The sequence below is a fragment of the Pelodiscus sinensis genome, chromosome 7 (genome assembly GCF_052426305.1).
Source record: "Pelodiscus sinensis isolate ZL-2025 chromosome 7, ASM5242630v1, whole genome shotgun sequence".
NCBI classification, from domain to species: domain Eukaryota; kingdom Metazoa; phylum Chordata; order Testudines; family Trionychidae; genus Pelodiscus; species Pelodiscus sinensis.
Window position 1 is genome coordinate 73,139,784 of NC_143058.1, and position 21,640 is coordinate 73,161,423.

Consider the following 21,640-nt stretch of genomic DNA (forward strand, 5'->3'; position numbering starts at 1 on the left):
CTGAAACAATAGAAATGCAAACACTGTAGTAATAAGCAGTGTTCCCTCTAACATTTTCCATCCTTGGGCGGGTTGAATTTTCTTATGTGCATCACTAGTACAAACAAAATCCTAGATATAAATATGTATTTTAAACAACTCGTAGGTATGGAAGACAAACATTTTAAAACAAGGGATAATTAACAAGGAGCAATGCTTATGAGGTTTATTTAATATCAAATAAAAATAAAATTATCACTATCCTGGAACTACATGTATTTTATCTTTCATTCTAACAACTCAAGCTAGTAAACAAACCAAAATGTGTATTATCCACACATAGCTCAGCTTTAAAATGCTAACGCAATCTATGACTCAACTGGAAGCAGTCATGCTCTCTTGCAAATATTAATACAATATTTACTTACATTGGAAAGGAGAGAAAAAGGCATGCACTCAGCCTTATACAGTTTCTCTGGGATGTCAACTCTTAATTTAATTAAAAGTGCACAAACATAGGAGGTTTAGGTTGGACATTAGGAAAAACTTCCTAACTGTCAAAGTGGTTAAACAATGAAATAAGTTACCTAGGGAGGTTGTGGAATCTCCATCTCTGAAGATATTTAAGAACAGGTTAGATAGACAATTATCAGGGATGGTCTAGACGGTGCTTGGTCCTGCCATGGGGGCAGGAGACTGGACACAATGACCTCTCAAGGTCCCTTTCAGTTCTAGTGTTCTATGCTTCTATAGATATGTAATAAAGCAACACAGAAATAAAATAAAGCCATAAATGTGAAAATAGCAAGGGAAGTAAAACATCAGGTGGTTGGTGATGGGTATTTTAAATGAATGTTTAGGATCCCTATGCAAGTGAAACTGAGACTTGTAAACACATATAAAAGTTATCCTTGTTTGAAACTTTCACATTGTGTGTGTCACCAACTCAAAGAGTAAAAGCTCCAGAGCAGCACTTTAACACGTGGCTTCAGAGTTTGTAGACAGATCCATTTTTTAAAGAGTTTGCAAATACAGTCTTCATCTTACAACACACCTACTACATCCATGGACTCATAAGAGCCAGAATTATACCATATAGAAAAGATGTGGCCTTAATGCCACTCCCCAAACAAATTTTAAAGTGTAATGGCGATCACTTGTCTGGAATCCAACACTAACTGAAAGGCCAAACAAATAAACATGTTCCATGGCAAAGTTCACTACACTTCTGTCGCGCTCCTCACTCCCCCACTCCCGCCAGACGCAGCAGGGGAAAATTGTCCCTGCCAGGCTTCCGTCTGAGGGAAACAGGAAATATCAGACATTTCACATGTCTGGTATTTCCTGTTTTTTTTTTTTTTTTTTAATCGGACGGAACCCACAAATACCGGACTGTCCGGGTGAATACCGGACACCTGGCAACCCTAGCAGCAGCCAGGCTGGCTGGTTATGGTATCGCCTGAGCAACTGGCTGCAGAACCAGGCCAGCAGGTTGGGCCCCTGGGTACACTGGCTGCTGCAGAAGTCATGAGGGTCATGGAAAGCCTTGGAATCTGTGATGTCCATGCTACAAATGGAGCTCTACTTGGCATCCATTGTGTCTCCGTGATGGACAGATTTATGCCATCTCGTGTTTTTTTAGCAGTCTGATGTGAGCGGCTCAGCATCCATGTTTTAAAAAAAAAAAGTCCAGTAAGGACATGCTCTCAGAACTGAGCTGAGTCTATTAGCAAGTCAGGATAGGAAGCACATACTGCCACTGCTTTTGCCATTTTTTGTCCTGAAGCCAGTTATGCCTGGGTACAATAGATGAGAACTTTGAATAATCAAGAACATTATGGACAGAGGACATTAATCTCCATAGCTGTCAGCCTGAACCTCTTTCCCAAACACCAAATTTCATTGTAAAATATTATAATATTATTAAATCATGTTGTAATGATGTCAAGTGGTTAATTTCTTTAATCAGATTCAATTTTCTAATATTAAAGAGCTACAGAAAATAAGGAAAGCTGCTGAGAGACGAGCCATGCAATTAGACCAATAAAGCTTTTATAGAAAACCTCTTTGATAAGCTAAATAGATTGAGCTCCTTGAGTCTATCACTACAAGGCATGTTTTCTAATCTTTAATCATTCTCACGGCTCATGGTCAAGACTCATTCCACTGCTAATAATTAAAGTTTGCAAGTTTGCATGTCATATTTTTGGTAATTTACAAGACCAAAGATGAGTACTAGGTCCCACTAGCATAAATGGGTGAAAATCCACTGAAGATACTGGAGCTAAATCCACTTATCCCAACAATGAACTAGGAGTGGGCAGGTGAGGCTGTTGCAAAGGTGCTTGACAATAAATGCATCCTAGGTCTATGCAGTAGATCATATGGATATCTCCTCATACGTAGAGGACATATCCATATGATAAATGTATCAAAGGGTTCTATAATTTATCTGTTCTCTTCCTTTCACTATCTCACCTGCTCTATGCCTACAAATCCATCTTCCTGGGCTTTCTTATATCATTCTAAACCTCTGAGCAGCTTCAAACAGCAGCCATTTGTTAAAGCAATCAATCAGGCAGATAACTGAGCCTCTTTAAAAAAGTTATTCCCACCACAGCCAAGATCAAGCAAACTTATCTTCTACCAACAGAAATGTCTCTGTACTTTAAAGGGTTGTGACTTAGTCCTCTATCTCAGTGCATTTCAGGTTTAGAAATGGGAGCTGCCCCGCACCAGAAGATGTCCAGTTTTCTACAAATATGTAGAAATGCTCCAGGGCCCAAAATGTACTACAGGCATAAATAGAAGAAAATCGACTTGATAGAGCTGCACCAATTTATGCCAGCAATGAACCTGACCCATATGTCTATAACCTTAGATAGGTACGGGAACTAGAGATGCAGGGGGGTACTCCTGGCCCCGCATGCCAACTTTAATAATGTTCTCACACTACTGAATGTAGCCTTGGGATAAAACATTACAAGAATCAAAAAACTTGAACAAGCATTAGTGATCCAGCAAATTAAAGTCAATTTAAATGTTATAAAGTGGGCAATGAAGATATAACAGTGGGATGTTCCTGCGTGTCAATCACTTTATTTCAAACAGCCTCCACAGACTATTTGGAGGGAGAGAAAAATAGAAGGAAAAGTAATCAAGATTTTACAAGTTGTATTTAAAAACATAAAACAACAATCAGTTGTAAGATGAAGTTGCTCCAGGGAAGCTTCAATTCGTATTGCAGAAGTGAACCAAACCACAACTTGTACATAAAGTGCTCTGGTGAGAGAAGCAACACAGGTGGTATGACCCAACCATCAATCCTGAATACAAACTCACAAAGCCAGAATGGAGAGCTGGCACATGGCCAGTGTGCTCTTAACCTACCAGTTATTACAATACACTGTTGGCAAAGCTCCTGAAGCCATAGAAAGAGAGGAGGAAAATTAACTCGGGCTTAATAAACACTGGAGCATAAACACAATTTCAGAAATGCACTGTATGTCTTAACTTTTTTTTAAAACATAATCAGCAACAATATCCAGCTCCTAAAACTATACAGTCTCCCACAGCCTCTTTTCACAGCAAGATGGAAGAGGGGTCCTAAGACTTTTTCCTATAGTAACATGGGATCATGGTTCAGAAAGGCTAAGACTTTGGAGTGGTACAGAATATATTAACAATTTACTAAGGAAAAATATCTATGGAATCCCATCCACAAGAGATGTTTTGCATCAGATAGCATTTAAATTAAGGCAAATGCAAACTATCCATGATTACACCTTACATTTTCTCTCAATACTTCTAATGCATTAGAGATAAGTCTTTCTGGAATGGATCCACACCAAAACCCTAGATCTGAACTTAAGGAAATTTCAGATCTGTATCAGAGCTTTGCAACTGGCCCACAGCTCCATGACAGGCTGAACAAAACCCTGGATCGGAGTTGTAAAACTCAAGTACATAGCTGCTTCTAAACTACAAAACCTTGAAGACAAACTAGTATTTTGTACTGGTTTTGCTTCCTGTTCCACTTCAGACTCTTTGCAAGCAAACTGAAGAGTATCAAATTTTGGGGGAGAGAAAAATTATTAAAAAGCAGCTGACAAGGAAAGTGCAAGTTTGTACGAGTCTAATTAGAGAATAAGTGATGGCCTCTTTGTATGCCTGAGCTATATCAAATAAAAGAATAAACTGCCGTGCAAATCATGAAAATGTTGAAGAGGGGAAAGGATAACTCATTCTATGTCTATGTTATTGAAGTTATCCACTCAAAAGAATGTTTTGGTCCAAAATATGAAAAAAGGGGAAAATCCTAGCTCCACTGAGGTGAACAGAAGTTTTGCCCTCACTTCAGTTAAGGCAGGATTTTGAATGTGCCTCAAACAATTAAATCTAGACGTAATCAAGGAATATGTGTTGTGCAGCAACCGAGTTTCATTCTAGCATGAGGATAACGTTAACAACAACACGTGAAATAACCCAGATTAACACTCACTCAATAATACAAAGCAGAACTGTGAATGAGTCTTTGCTGCCAAGTATACAATATAACGGGAAGCAAAGAAGAGTTAGTACTAAGGCTTTTGCTTTTAAAACAAGTAATGGGGAGAGGATAGGAGAGTACTACTCATTCACTTGTACTGCAGATAGCACCAAACTTAGTACAAGATTTGGCCGTTTCCCCCTCAGACCAGAGGTCTTTCTCAGAATGCCTTAAACATTTAGTAAAAGCACAGAGGCTAGGTTATTGTTATTCAGCATGAAATGCACAAAGCTCATTTTGTACCTTTTGGAATCAGAATCTAAACAGCTCTATGAAAAGGTATCATTCATGCACCAATCCAATATGTGATCATTAACAAATGTTTGCTCTTCCATTATTAAGGGCCAGTGCCCAAGAACAACAGTTCTATAGACCATAAATGACAACACTTGGGAGGTGGGAGAGACTAAGAAGAAACTTAAGTGTGATTGCTGGTTATGGCTATACTTATAATAAGTATACGAGCACCTCATAAAACCATAATATATAAAAATACGAAAACAGAGGGAGGAAAAAGGAAAATATAACAAAGGGGAAGGAAATCTGACTCTTGGTTTAGGAAATTTGGGCTCCATTCTTGACTGCCCCAAACATAGGGCAAGTCTCCGAATCTCTCTGTTCCTCAGGAGTAAGTTGGGAATAAATTCTCTTTGTGGGTAGGTGCTGTGAGTGATATCCATAAATATGTAGGAGACACTCAGGTACACCCATAACAGCTGTGTCAGGAGAGAACTGGATTACCAAGAGTTTGTATTTGTAAAATCAAATCTCCATGGTTGGTGGGGGTTGTTTTTAGTTTTTAAAGTAGCAGTGGGGATTGGAGTTAGAAAAAGAAGCAAATTCATGTCCACTTCTGGCATTAAAGCTCTGATTGAAGACAACTCACTTCTCTGTTCCCAGATACCTCATAAGTGTGTTGTTGGTGGGTTTCTGTTCTGTAGTCTACCAGGTTGCTATTTTATAGTAGCCAGTGGTGTGGTAGATGCTTGCGTATAAAAGAAGCACCTCTATCCCAAACAGCTTACAGTCCAAATAAAGCGTATAACCCAGGATTTACTGACTAGCTTCCTGGGTGGGACTATACTGCTGCCATCATGAGTTCCAGAGCAGCAGCTCTGCTTGCTAAAGCAAGGAATGCAGGATTGGGGATTGAGCATAGCCAAAAACTACTTTAAAACTCTGGAAGCTTTCCGCTGGCAGAATGATGCAGTAAGATGCACAGGCGCTCTCAAAACCCTAAAATGTTCCATTTTCTTCCCCTCTCCCGCCTTCTTGTTGGCGGTGAAGTTGGCATGAGACCTTAATTGTTTAGTCTATAAAGGCTCCTGTTTCAACTGGTATTCAGTGCCTTTTATTCCAGAACTGTGGAGTCCAGAAGAAATAGTATAGTTTTCTTCATAGATAAACAAAAATATACTCCAAAACCCAGCAAATCCAACTACACTGCAGCAGCAACTCAGAAGGGGGTGGGAGGAAGAGCGTCATACTGTAGTTCATCTTGGATAAAGGTAATTAGTTTCTCAGAAGAATGGTTTACAAAGGAATATTTGAGACAGAAGTCTACATGATTCTCATGTAGTGAAACCAAAGGGCGCCCACAGACAGAATTCTAAGGACATATAAATCAGCAGTGCAGGGAAGATCAGCTGCCACAGACTTCTGATTCTGCCACCCTAGCTCCTACTCTAGCTGGTACTGGGCTGCTCCAAGTGGAAAGAACTTGCATGTAAATACATCTTGTGGGGCAGAGTTAAGGTTACTAGAAGGTGTAATGCAAATGGTTATGTTACTTTAGGCATATGTAACCTGTGCAGGTAGGTAAATGTTCTCATTTCATCATCACCCCACTTTAAGGCTAAGGGCTGTGGTAATGACGTTCTTTTGAATTGTGAACACGGTTTATTTACTGGATCAATGTTGTGCATATGTTTTTCTACAAGAAAAAAAGTTATAAAGGCCCACATTGTCAATTTCAGCATCAAAAGCTCCATTATTATTAGGCATTAAGAGCACAGCTTGAGAGCAGAGCACTGAGCAGGAAAGGAAAGTGAGAGCAGAACACTGAGCAGCTGGATAGAGGCTGGTGGTTTGCACTCCACTCGTATGTTACATTCCTGGCATTTCATCTATCTTCCTGCAATAAGCTGAAGTTTTAGTCAAGCCCTCTGTGATTTGGGAAAGGGGCAGGCGACAGACCACAATAGAAGCCTATAGTGAAAAAGCGGCACAGAGGGCAGCACAGTATGTCAGGTAAGAATTCAAGCAGTGAGGAGTAAAGCTCAATTGGTCAGGATGTTTCAACTATACAAGGAAAACTTTCAAGGTAAACAACACTGGTCAGTTTTTGAAGTCCGCTTTGTCAGCTGCCCTAATACCTCACCAGGCCTAAAGGCAATATCTCTTTTCATGGAGGAAAGAGTAAATTCATATCTCTTTTCATGGAGGAAAGAGTAAATTCATTTTTTAAAATATTTAACCACCCCTTCTCATTTAATGGCAGGGAGGCTCTTTTTACATCCCTCAAATTCAGAAGTTATTATATTCATCTTCTGGATTAACACACTGAACTACTTAGAATACTTGCTGTGTCCGTGCACCTTGGGGAGGAGGCTGAGAAGGACAGTCACAGAAAAAGAGGGCATTTCCAGTAGGAACCTCAGAAACAATCACCTCCCCAAAAAGTTCAATAAAGAAGAATTATTCTGCATAGAAGAGAGGGGGAGATAGTGGCATGCTCTATGTGCCAATTGATGCGCATTCATTGCTAAAGTTATTTGTAACATTCATTGTAGTATTTTATAGACACCTAAATCAAAGCTGAATTCTGAATACTCCACCAGGACGTTCAATTTCTGAACAAAACTTGGCAGCTGGCCTCTCTTCTTTCTATTTTGAGGTGGAACAAAAGCCCAGTCAGAACACTCCCCATACTTTGGAGGAATGTATTGCTTGGACCTGCCTCTAGCCACCACTGCTCCATGTCAATGGTTCCCAACCTTTTTTATGCCACATACCAGCAATCCCATTCACAAACGTTTGGCGGGCCTGTAACATTTTATTTGCATATTCATTATGTGAACAGTGAATATGCAAATACACTTATGCCAGTCCGCCAAATCTCATACCCCTCTTCCCTGACTTCTGCCCCCCTCCCCAACCTCTTGCCCCAGGTCCCTCATATACTCCAACCCTGACTTCCGCACCTCCCATAAACCTAGCCCCTTTCCCTGAGCTCCCCCGCACACACACTTAAATTTTTTAGTGTAAGAAATGTATGTTATTTTCACCCCCTCCAGCCATGTATCTCTTGAGCAGGACCATTAGTGGCAACCATACAGCGGACTCCTATGGGGCCAGGATCAGAGCAGGGAGAGGCTGCAGCTCCCAGTGGGGCAGACTCTATGTGGCCAGATTCGTGCAGGTACCCAAGCCTGAAAGCACACATGGAAAGTTCCCCATGGCAACACATGCTGCTGCCAACACGCCTGCAGATGGTCCAGGCCAGATAGAGGGTATGGGATGGACCATGACTGGGCAGCCACAAACCGCAGCCCATCTCCCCACCCTTCTCACCCAGCGTTGTGTCCCAGCTCCACCCCGCATATACCCCTCGCGGAAGTGCTGGCCCAGGCCCTGCACTGCCTCCTTCATGCCCACATTTGCCTGCCCAGGGGTTGAGCACTGCCCCAGTCTGCCTCCGCCCCGCACCCATGGACGTGGCCTGGCAGTGTGCCGCGGTCCAGTTTGTGGGCTGGACCAGTGGTTGGAAACCACTGAATGCACAGTTAGACAAATGAAGTAGGAAAGTGATTAAGAAGTTTCCTTGTCTTTTCACTGGAAAATTTCCGGTAAAAAATCTCCCAGTTCCACAGAGACCTCGAATAAATAGATGACATGACTCAAAATCAAGAAGCGCCTGAAATACATAAGACTAGGAAGAGACACTGCTCCACTCAGGAAGATGACTTAAAAAAAATCATGATTTTTGGACAGTGTCCGCTATTTATCAATGAACTTTGTTTGTTGGATTGAGGTTTTCTTTTTTGTTTGTTTACTTGTTTAGTGGGAGTGCTGAGAAGGGGGAGTGGGATGGAGGGAGAAAGAAAGTAGATGTTTTATTACCAAATATAATGAAGTAGGCTTTAACGGAGTTTAAAGAGTCATGATTTTGGTCATTCTTGCAATGTTCTGAGAGTACAGTTTGTGTGTTTGCAGTGCCAATTTTATAATGAACAGAACTCTACCACACCATTTTCTTTCACAGCTTTATTCTGCCTCTCTCGTTGGCATCTGAAATGCAAATAAGAGGGTTTGCCTCTCTTGCTGCTTGTAGCAAGAGGAACAATACAGTTACTGTTAAGTTTTAATATTTTGTTAGTAAAGCCATGAATAAATTACACTCCCTTTGTACACACATATAAGATAGATAAGAAGTGAGGACTGTGAAAGACATGTGCATGAGATATCTCAACAGAGTTGGCGGCACAGTAAATTGAGCGAATCTATGCTCATCCCCATATGAAAAAGGACAACAGATTAGTTTTGCTTAGTTCACCTTGCAAGAAAACATGGACATTTCCTGAAACAAACAACCTTAGGTACATTGATAAATAGCAAAATAAGGCAACTGGCCAAAAAATTCATCATGAATAATATCAATAGCTATATTTTTTTACTACCAAAGGCAAATTAGTGATTTTTAATTTTTTATATTTTACACACACGTAACAAAGTTCTTCAACGTTTTCTCCTTCGAGATCACAAAAGACAAAAAGACAAAGCAGTCTTTGATGCTATCACAGCCTACGCAGAGATATTTAACAGAATAAAATTGGCTGAAGACTCCTTTTTAAAGCAAATCTCAGAACTATTAAGTTGTTTTCCATGAACTGTGGTTCACATAAAAGATTCGTGTTTTGCATTTTTAAGAGAAAATTTGAACTAGAAAAATAATGATAGGTTTGAAAAAAAATGATTACGTGCTTAGATTCCTGTGTTAAATGGAGTATCCCTTGCTTCTGTAATTCAAAGTAAAAGGAACAAATAATTGTATAATATACAGAATAGCTTTTTAGCAGCTTTTCAAAGTAAAAAAAAAAATATCTGCAGACAAAATGTGCATGTATATTAAAATCCATATTTTCAGAGAGCATCCTGCATAATTAACTTAAAAACATACCATTATACTCAACATTTTGTTTGTATTATAACTTGGTCAAATCTTTCAAAAACAATCCAATTTTTCATAATGGAAACTTTATTCAGTACATAATTATGTTAATTAAAAGTGTTCCAAAGAACATTTCTATTCCACATGATAATATTTTACTATCAGCTTTTCTTATGACAATTGACATTCTGAAGATATCCAAATAACATCAGATGTAGAGATGAGTGCTTATCAGCGAAATTAAGACACAATGAATTGCTAGATTGTTATCCATTATATGATGGGACCATAAATAATACCCCTTTCTCCAAAATGTTATTGCAATAGAAGACTGCAACCAATTCCACTGCAAGTAATGAAGTTTGATCTAATGTGATAATTACTTTGAATCATGGGTTAAGACTGTACTACTGGGCGGCTGTGTCTACATTGGCACCCTTTTCCGGAAAAGGAATGCTAATGAGACAAGTCGAAATTGCAAATATCCCCCGCGGCATTTGCATGAACATGGCTGCCGCTTTTTTCCGGCTCGGGGCTTTGCCGGAGAAAAGCACCAGTCTAGACGGGATCTTTCGGAAAATAAAGCCTTTTCCGGAAGATCCCTTATTCCTGATTTTAAGAGGAATAAGGGCTCATGCAAATGCCGCGGGAGATATTTAAATCCCCCGCGGTATTTGCAATTCCGACTTGTCTCATTAGCATCCCTTTTCCGGAAAAGGGTGCCAATATAGACACAGCCGGCCGGTTTCTGTTTTTCTCATTCTCACTATGGATTACCAGAGGTTGAGGAAGGCATGTAGATGTTCCAGAATGGTACAATGCCCCCATCCTGTATAAAAATGCTATAGCAGCTCCAAGAAAACCATCATCTAACATTTATATAGTGTCGACATCTAAGGAAACAACTGAGTTGGGAGCTATTGTGCTAGGTTCTGCCTCAGAGAGCTTATCATGAACTAATGAAGGCTGTTACATTTGCACTTTACTCAACCAATGTTTAGAAATGAACAAGAATAAAACCAATAAAAATGAGAAAGATCACCTGTCTTCCCCAGAAACCAGGACATCAGCAGGACATGCACAACTGCAGCCTACAGGCCAATTCTGTTATTTTCATGCTTATTTTAATTGATGGCCCTTGTATCACAATGGCTCCTTCTAACATAGTGACAGGAGGCAATCATGTTAACCAAAAACCCTACACCTGTCTTCCTCAGCCAAGAGAAGTTGTCTGATCCTTGTGATCTCATTGCCTCCCATATTCACTCTGCACAAGACCTTCAAACACATTTGGTTAGCTTTCTCCCCAGAGCACTGGCACTGTGCTACTAACCTGTGAGCGCTTGCCTACTAAGCCAGAAATGGAATTATTCATAACACTGGTGTCGTTATAGACAGGGAATACAGTTCTGACAATAGCTTCTCTCCATTGGTCTTTGCTCAGACTTTGCCTTGCACGGGATGTGGCACAAACAGACTTTTGTTCCTACTTTGTGTGCTTGTGCAAGGGCTAAGCGCAACCGTCATGGGAAGTGGAGGCACTCTCTAGGCACTAACCACTGAATGAGGTTGGACAGAGCAGGGGCAATAGCCCCACAGCCCCAGATCAGAGCTGGCCTTGCCCATGGGGAAGGACACTTTTCAAAGAACAATGCAATTGTCACTAATGTCTGCTCCCCTCGAGCCACACTGGAAATTCTCTGTCTCTGCAGCTCACAGTCTCTCCTCACAGTCTCTCCACGCGTGTAGGCTAAAAGAGAATGTTAGCATGACTGGCCCTGATAAGTTCTACAGTTATACCATACTTTTTATTACTGTACTGCAGAAATGGATGCAGCACACCCAAGGCCTTGAAGGGGAGAGCTTTTAAAATATTTTATGCACAGATATAAATATACAGAGAGTTGTCCAATTCATCTCAGGAGAAGCTATGGAGCATAAATGCTGCATTTCGTTCCTCTCCTGCATTAGCAGAGCTGTTTAGGGGAAACTGCACAATACTTACTTTCATTATGACGGAGTTTAGCCAATGCCCTCAATCTGTCACTTCCCTGGCGTTGCCAGCACAGTTAGATACAAGGTTCTAGCCACTTGGATACTATTTCTGTAAAAAGAAAGGAAGGACAGAGCCTGGCCAGGAGGGGAGGAGAGAAAACAGGCTGGGAGAAGCAGAGAAGGAAGAGTACAGAAGCTAGTCAGTGCTGTGTTTTGGTGAATAGCAGTTGTAATTCATGAACTGCATTGTGTGCATTTGTTTCAAACATGAGGAGGGATTCTTATGTACATGCACAATAATAGTTAATAAATCACTCGTGTTTTTAAAACAAGCATTAAGCTTGTGACAGAGAGCAAGAACAGCCAGAAGACTCAAAGAAAAGGCCTTAACTTCCTAGAGCTCCAGAAAGGAAGAAAATGCGTGAGTTGAAAGATTTTCAGTCTTTACTATGAAATTGTTATCCATGTTATTTAAAACACGAAGGGCCAAATACTTCTGTCAATGAAACAACGTAGGTCCCTGAATACTACACCAATAGGTACGGTATAAAACCAGACTGATCTGGAGCATTTGATCGCTGATGTGGCAGGACAGTATCTAAACCAGGGGTGGGCAATTTCTGAAGTGGCCCTGGGCTACCCCAGAAGGTGCGGGGTCTCAGGAAGAAGGGGGCGAGGCCAGGACATTCCGTGCTTGCCCACACACCGACTCTGATTGGTCTGGGAGTGGGGGGAAATGTGAAGTCTTTGCCCCCAGCGCTCAGAGAGAACACCTGGTGGTTCCTTCTATGCACCCACGCCCCTTGTAGTGGGAGGAGACTTTGCACGCTCCACCCCCCGTTTGTCCCCAGGTCAATCAGGGCCTGGGGGGGGGGGGCATGTGAAGTCTGCCCCCATCCTGCAAGGAGCACTGCGCTTAGAGTCACCCACCAGCTGAGCAGCAGCTGGCAGTTGACTCTAAGTGCAGGAGGAGACTTTGCGCGCTCCCACAGCTCACATGGAATTAGGAAGAACTTGTCGTGTACTTGCACATTTCAAATACAGTCAAATACACTTGCTTTTGCTACATGTACAACACCTTACTATTTTACAGTAAGTACCCAAAATAATACATTTCTTCATTCCTCACCATCGTATCTACACGTTAGGATTTTAGGATGGTTATTCTCCATTTATCGCTACGGCGAGATAGAACAATTACAGTAGAGTTTAGCTGGCAACACTCATTTTATGTGGCATGACAGAAGGGAAATGACACAGAATTTCTCCACACCTCTGGATCTCTGCATCTCAGCCACTGCCTTTCCAGAAGAACTGAGCAGACCTGACTTGAGAGCCAATGTTTTTCAGCTAGGAAGGGTTCCTTTGAGAGACGTAAAACACTCCCTCTCTCTTCCTCAAGAGGGAAGTATGAACTCCCAGCCTCTTGCTGGCTAACGGATGAGAGACCTGAACCAGACAACAAATCTGTTCTTCGGGGCAGTGCAGAGCACTAGCCCTTCAAAGTTGCCTTCATTGTTGTTTGGCTTTCTTAAATGTTGAAGACACTTTACCAATATTCACACAGGCCAAGAGTAATCCCTACTGCTGCTGCATAGAGGTGCAAATTAGATTTCTCTTTACTAGCAAAATTTTTTGAGCCTCAGTTCAGGTACCACCATAGCCCTCCTGCTCATGTGGGGGATAAGGGAAGTATTTTCAGATTCCAGATGCGGCATGGCAGGGTTCCCACCAAGGGAGACTAGCACTGAAATACATCCTATGTCCAGTTTTACATGTTTTAATAAGCAAGAGCATTTAGACACTTAAGTCAGCCAAGGTAAATGAGGTGAATTTGGCTTATGCTTTTTAAATCCATGGCTGTTAAGGGCCCAGGCCTTAATTCAATAGAGTTACAGAAGAAAGAGAAGAAGAATTAAACCACAAACATGTTGAGCTTTGATATTAGATTTAGGATTAACAACTGCAAAACTATAAAATAAAATCTTGTTTATACCTATATAAAAAGATAAGCAGCTGGTATGGCTTGGTAAACATACAGGAAAAAATAAAGTGTTGCATTTTGTCTTGACATCTTTAATAATAATTTCTAGACCATTTTGCAAAGAAACATGCAAAATCTAAAACTTTTGGTTTGGCCAGATGCCTTGTTGGTAGGGCGCTTGACCCTGGGACTTCCTGAGTTTCCAGTTATACTTGGACTCTAAGAAATAGCCAGGATTAGTACAGACCAAACAGTACTGACATGCAGTAGTTATGTTACAAATAACTTCCTCCATTGAGACACTTCCCTCTAATTACAGCAGAGCAGAACGTAGTCAGCACATCCTATGCTGCCTAAAAAAGCACTTGTTTACTTGGCTGGATCCACCATTTCAATTGTGTTCAAAATTTTTCTCCTAGTTACACAGAATTGCTACCCTCCCTGTGTTTCTCCCAGGAATCCCTAGAAACGTCTCTGCAGTTGCTCAGACCTGAAAGCAAGGCAAACAAAGGAAGCCCCATCACCATAAGAGCCCGGTTAAGCCAAATGAGGTGCTCTCTCTTGAATGTATGGTTTATTTACCGACTTCTTGAACACAAATTAACTTAGGGTGTGTCTAGACTACCGAGTTTTGTCGACAAAAGTGGACTTTTGTCGACAAAACTATACCTGCGTCTACACTACCGCTGAGTTCTGTCGACATAACGTCGACAGAACTCAGCAGTTTTGTCGACACTGGTAAACCTCATTTTATGAGGCATAACACCTTCTGTCGACAGAGTTCTGTCAACAGAAGGTGTTATTGCCTGTAGGGTTGCGTCTAGACTACAGGGTTTTGTCGACAAAGCAGCTTGCTTTGTCGACAGAACTGAATGTAGTCTAGACGCTCTTTGTCGACAGAAGTTTTGTCGACAGTATCTGTCAACAAAACTTCCGTCGACAAAACCCTGTAGTCTAGACGTACCCTTAGTCTCTAGTCACCTTCAGGTAGCATAGCCATCAGGAAGCAAGACAACCAATATAAAAGCAAACATAATTAAGGCAGCTTTTGTATCTCCAGAGTGTCCAACCCTAACTTTTGTTCAGCAAACTTCTCTCTCTCATGAAAATAACTCAATCCCTTTTTAAATCACCGAAGCTAAGTCAGCTGAGCTACATTGGACTGCTTCAGCTCAAAGAATCACCCCAAGATGGGCTCAGAAACCCCTCTCAGGATTTAACACAAGAACACCTGCACACAGACCCCACTGAAAAATTGGAGCTCCACTTGGGAACAGAACATGGGGCAAGATTACTGCACAACACTAAATGTGGCTTCTGATTTTGAAACTGATGTAAATAATCAACATTTGCAACCCAAGAAAAACTTTGCCTTCTGAAAAGCTACAGGAAGTTTCTAAATTTTTCTCTCAGTTCCTCTCGGAAATGCTCAGATTCAGACTTCAGGATAAATTTAAAAATTGAGTATCATTATTATTTAATGAACACAAATAAGGGTGGATAGGAAGATCCCAGCTATAACATCTCCCTCTCTTTGGTAGCATTCACCCAATACAAATGGTAAAGCACTGCCAAATGTTATAGCCATACCGGATATTTCCATTATTCCTACACGAAAGAGAAAGCAGCACTTTCGCAAATTTAACTGCAGTACTGAAAAATAAGCTTTCATTGAAGAAGCTATGTTAGAAAATGGCAAACAATAGATTGACTTCCCAAGCCTGAAATTATGTAACCAACCATGAAAACGCCATACTCGGAACTGGATCTCTTCCAATCTTTCTTATGAAACTTATGATTTTCTCCCATGTTAGAACAATCTCTGTTTTTATTTATCTGTATAATTGTCTGCCTGTGTAGAAGAATAGTCTATTTTGTTCAAGCAAGTTCCCAAAATATAATTGGAACTCCAGGATGAATACAGCTAATCTGTATGAAACTATTTCCTGTTTGTGATTATCCTAAAAATTTCCTTTTCGAATAATCACAAGCAAGGGAATGAGATCACCAGTAAGCAATGGAGAAAGAAAAATGTAACCACCAAATATGATGTTTAATGCTTACAATTTATTTCACCTGAACACGTAGACCCAGTTAGCCTGCATTCCTAGCCGTGAATTAATTAAAAGTTCTAAAGTAAAAAAAAAAAAAAAAAATTAAAAATCAGTCCCTCACATCCTCCACACACAATAGCTTATGTTTAAAATCTCCATTCAAAGGCTAGTTGTCTGAGTTTACTGAAAATTCCTCATTCTACTTTTAAAATTTAATATTTAAATGTTTTTCTGAATATTCTGAAAAACGTCTTTAGAACCGAAAGAGGAAAAAAAAGTCTAAATATGCCCCCGGGTTTTAAAATGAATTTAAAAATAAATCCAAGACCAATTTCTGTCCTTTGAAAAGAGCTGCACATATTTTTATTCAAGTGCTGCACATCTTAAGGATTAACAAATAAGCCTTAGACATAGACCTGGTTTCCATTCTTTGTTATTAATATCAAGATAGGAATCCACTAGCCAGAAATCTGAGATGACTCTTTCCAGCAACAACGAACTTAGCCAGTAAAACCTGCACTGAGAAGATGTAGATGACCCTACAATGCTTAGAAACATCAGGACAGCGGAAGCAAGGGAGGAGGCTCACAAAAGAAGCCTGATACTTGATGCTCAGAAATTCCCAAGACTCCTCCTTGTGAACTACTGCTGAGCTGCAAAGCCCATGTCATGCCACTTCATTTCAGAATGGTTCCGCCTTAAAATAAAAGAGAATGCAAAACATGTTCCAATTCAGCTGTGAGAATTAAAAAAAAAAAAAAAAAAAAAAAACAGATTGCAGCTCACTTGACCCATTACATTTCAGGTTCTACACACCACCCGTGGGTCACAGATTAGGCTGCTTAGCTCCATCTATTATTCATCCCTTCCATTATTGATGAACCACTGCAAGACAAAGTAACAACAGCAGGTCAAAATATGTTTGCCAGATGCTAAGTATGAAATAGGGATGCGTCTTACAGAACGGACTGCCACTCAGTGCAACACCACAATATTATTATACTGCCTTTTCTTCAGTGGAGGAAAAGTTTCTGACCACTACACACGTAATTTGCCAGGGTAAAGAGAACCGGGCATGTTGCTTTCTGAGAAAGCATAGAAGACATTCCTATCTTCTGCAAAAGCCATTCTGGTGACACAATATATTTGAGAAAGATATGATGAATCTATGATTGCGAAAAACAGGTTTAAGCTGTTTTAGAGTCTGGCCAGCAAGTTTGTCATATAATTGAGTTGTCTGACTGATGCATTGTCCTGCTAACTGTAACTAACGATGTATCTCATAGACTCATAGACTTTAAGGTCAGGTCAGAAGGGACCATTATGATCTAGTCTGACCCCCTGCACAGTGCAGGCCACAGAATCTCACCCACCCCTCTTAGAATAATCCTCTCACCTATATCTCAGATATTGAAGCCTGCAAATACTCTGAAGGCCCCAAGATGCAGAGAATCCTCCAGCTGTGATCTGTACCCCATGCTACAGAGGAAGGTGAAAAACCTCCAGGGCCTCTGCCAATCTACCCTGGAGGAAAATTCCTTCCCGACCCCAAATATGGCGATCAGCTAAACCCTGAGCATGTGGGCAAGACTCACCAGCCAGACACCCAGAAAGTTCTCTATAGTAACTCCTATCATCCCTCCATTGACCTATTTCCCACTGACAATGAATGGTCAATTAGTTATCAAGATCATGTTATCTCATCAAACCATCCCCTTATCATAGAATCATAGAACTGGAAGAGACACCAGAAGGTCATCAAGTCCAGCCCCCTGCTCTAGTCAGGACCAATCCCATCTAAATCAACCCAGCCAGGGCTTTGTCAAGTTGAGACTTAAACACCTCTAGGGATGGAGACTCCACTACTTCCCTAGGTAACCCATTCCAGTGCTTCACCACCCTCCTAGTGAAATAGTTTTTCCTAATATCCAGCCTGGACCTCTCCCACCACAACTTGAGACCATTGCTCCTTGTTCTGCCACCTGTCACTACTGAGATCAGCCTCTCTCCATCCTCTTTGGAACCTCCCTTCAGGAAGTTGAAGGCTGCTATCAAATCCCCCCTCACTCTTCGCTTCTGCAGACTAAACAGACCCAAGTCCCTCAGCCTCTCCTCATAAGTCATGTGCTCCAGCCCCCTAATCATTTTGGTTGCCCTCTGCTGGACCCTCTCCAATGCGTCCGCATCCTTTTTGTAGTGGGGGGCCCAGAACTGGACACAATACTCCAGATGTGGCCTCACCAAAGCCGAATAAAGGGGAATACAGGCAGTCCCCGAGTTACGCGGATCTGACTTATGTTCACCAAGGATTTCCCCTGTAAGCCAATCCGGTCTCCTACCATGTTTGCTTCTCTTGCTACGCGTCGGGATGGTTTCTTTCTGTGCCTTCAATAAGGCTTCTTCATATGCCTTGTCACCCCGTTACAACACTGCCTAGGAACACAGTGCTCACAAAGTCTACTGATATATTATTGAAAGTGCCATCTGTTAACTCCACCAAGATTAAAGGAAGTGGGCATGACCCTCTAGAAGGCAGATTTAGAGCAGAAACACAAAAGTTATACTGGAAACCACAGCAACAGCAAAGCTTGGGGAGAATCCTCAGGCTAAATTTAGGCTAACATGTCCTATTACCTGAGTTACCAAAAAAGATCCCCAGAAAGGACGTTTAACTTTAGACTTCATCTGAAGAAGGGTGGGAACTCCACCCGCTCAATATCTTGTTTTGCTTAGAGTATTTCATAACACTTCCAGTTTTCCTTCTCTGCACTGTTGTTCAAGTCCTCTTATTCTGACTGTATTTGAAACAAGTGGTTTAAGTGTGTCACTAAAAAGCTCATCTTGAAGATAGCTTTGAAAGAGCACTGAGTCCCTCAATCGCATCACATAAAACATTTTACATTTCTGCAATACAAAATGTGATCTGCATGACCTAAACTAAAACTAGATTTGTGCACACACAGCTCAGCACACATATTCACACACAGCTCAAAACACTTTATTCTTACCTCTGAAGACAATGTTACTTTGCATGTGTCAGTTGTTTACATAGGTCTCACATTTTAATCCTGTGGGAATCCTATTAATATTATACCCATTATTTATGGCTCAATTACTAAAGGCTTTGCAAAAACTGTAATATATACAAACCTACCTAAATCTCACTTATGTGCTCTACATGCAAGAGTGCCAAATCAATGCATTTGTCAGTCTCAGAAACCTATGTGATCTGACTAGTAAAAAGTCCAGCTGGCTTAAGGAGGCTAAATATATCATTCATGATTATGTAATTCAGACACTCAATTTCTGCTTCTATAGTGAGGAAAAGAGTTGACATGAATTTTCTCTGCTGCTCTTGTTAAGCCAGCTAGTTACTTTGGACTTCTCTTTTTCCAACACAGCTATCAACTTTATAGGCATAAAGACCTTGCTTGCATGTCACATCAAAGATGAACAAATAAGTGTTCATCTCTTCAAAATCTATTTATTTTCTTTTAAGGAAAACTGAGTTCGGCTTTTATTAAAACTGCATTTTAGGCAGGCCCACGAGTTTCAAGAGAGAAAAAGAAACTATTGTGCTGCTCCTTCTAAAGTGAAGTGAGAGTTCACTGCAGAGAGCTGTAGTTCCTGAATTGCTAAGTTGTAAAAAAGAGCCCAAAATATCACACACACCAAGCACTTTGGGATCTTCAGAAGCTACCTCTGGATCTCTGTTTTGCTAGTCTGGACGATCTCTATTACAGCATTATATTTAGCCAGTACACTGACCCAACTACTTTTGTGCAGGAATTTTTCATGCAAGAGTATTTCCAGAATGGGCCTTCGATCTCATGGGCATATTTACAATACACATTAGCATATTTCTAGCTTACAGCCGTCGAAAGTAAAGCAGACAGGTGCAGTTATGATTTTCAAAGGAAGATCCCATCCAAGGCTTCAGTGAACCAAGCTTTTTTTTATTTTTGTTGCTCTTCCTACTCTTTATCTTTTTAAAATAAACCAGCACTACAGGCATGGAATTGTATTAGTTCATGTACACAAGAAGCTGGCAATTGTGCTATCTCAATCTAGTTATCCATATCACCAGTACTCCAAAATATTTTAGCACGAGTACACTGATCTTTATTAAAATGTGGCAAATGCCAAAAGGAGGCCTATATCAAAAGTTTCCAAAGTGACCCGTGACTTGAGAGTGTCTAATTTAACACACATAAAAGGGGTAAGATTTTCAGTGCACCCAGCCTCAGGCATCTACTCATTCTCCAGAAACTACAGACTCATTCTCCAGAAACTACAAGGTCAGATCCAAATAATTCCCACAAACAGCACTAGTTCCCTTGCTACCAGAAGGCTTCCAGTTCAGTCATAGGCTGATGGGGGGTGCCTGATGGCAGCTGTAAGGGGCGCGCGGCACCCCTTACAGCTGCCGTCAGGCGCCCCACGCTCAACGCTGTGCCCACGGCACCGGCCAGCAGCGCCCTTCTCCCCACAGCTGCAGGGCCCTGAACGGTCTAACGCATGCGCCAGCAGCGGTGGCCGGGTCGGGCCACGCATGCGCTGTGTGACCCGGAGGCGGGCTCCAGCCTGCGCGCCAGCGGCCGTGGCCGGCCATGCGCCATGCACCCCGGGGGCAGGCCTCCGCACTCTGGGGGGGAGGGCCCGCGCCCCGGGGGCAGGCCCACGCATGCTGCTTACGCCCGGGGGCAGCACCGCGCACCCGGGCCCAGGGTGCCAAAAGAGCTTGGTCACAGGACTGAGAGCAACAGAGAAAAAAGCTCCAAGCTCCTGCCTCTCGCTTGGAACATGGACATTGAGTTGCACAGTGGTTCACAGCCCCATCTTGCAAAACTTTTCATACCAAGGAGCAAGAAAATGCTACTCCTCTTACAAAACCTCATAGGTTAGCCAGCCTTCAAAATCCAGTTGATAAACAATTTTCTGCAGGATAGCAAAAACTGGAAAAATAACCCCAATAAACTAGTTCTTTTATCAGTCAGCTTTGTAATGAACACCACAGTAAAACCTATCCCACAGCAACAGACGAAATCTTCACTGTGGGGTTGGGGTTTTTTTAGGTACAGATATATGAGATAAGTGCCTGAAACTTAAGACCATCTGTTTCCAAGTGATAGTAGATGTAAGATCTAAAAAAAGAAACAGGATACAAAGAACTCATTTTTCTTTTGTAGGGGTAAACGGAGATATGTAGATTTATATTATACATTTTTAGCTCCCAAGTGGTAGAATATCAGATTCACTACCACCAAAATGATCTCAGTACTCATGCCAGCAGTAATTTTTAAGTTTCACTCTGACCCATCATTATGAAAAACAATTTGGTTTTATTCATTCTTCTCTAGGTTGACACAGAGTGAATTACAAAATACATCTGTCTAGACATAGAGGCTCACTGTCATTTCTTCAAGCAGGTTTATTTGGATATCCTGGCAACTGGGTCACAATGTCAAGCTGACATGCTAGAATATAAGCAAGATCATTTCAAAAGTTAATGGAAGCAAACAGAAAAGCCAGCATACTGTATTACCAATGTTCATTATAGAATATTAGGTATTGCTGACATCATAGCAATATTCACATCCCTCTGCTTCCACAGAACATGGATCCCTAGCTACGAGTGCTGGTGGGAAAACAATGCATATAAAATATTGTTGTGTCACAACATAAACTATTCAAGACTTTTTGTCCTCTCCACCAAACTGCTATGTAGAGTAATATATGCAAAAGCTGGGGCAGCAGGGATTCACTTAAATTTGAACAGCTGTGACTTTATTCTTCTCTCCAGAACTAAAAGTGTAGCTCTAAAACCCACACTCAATTTGAGCATACAAGTTACTAGTCTCGATATTTTTGAAGCTAAGTGAGAACTGATTTTTTTGATATACTGGGCA

At 41.3% G+C, this 21,640-nt stretch overlaps 1 protein-coding gene across 9 annotated transcripts in view; it reads right to left on the reverse strand.

The window, feature by feature from the left end:
• The window catches only part of ANKRD44 (ankyrin repeat domain 44), a 218,636-nt gene that overhangs the window by 159,173 nt on the left and 37,823 nt on the right, over positions 1 to 21,640 (reverse strand). Inside the window, exon 1 of one of the 9 annotated variants that reach the window (XM_075934239.2) lies at positions 18,071 to 20,119. The exons of the other annotated variants lie outside the window; for them this stretch is intronic. Coding sequence (XP_075790354.1) covers positions 18,071 to 18,073 — 3 coding nt within the window. The 5' untranslated portion in view covers positions 18,074 to 20,119. Of the gene's footprint in view, positions 1 to 18,070; positions 20,120 to 21,640 lie in introns of those variants that run through there. 9 annotated transcript variants of the gene reach the window in all.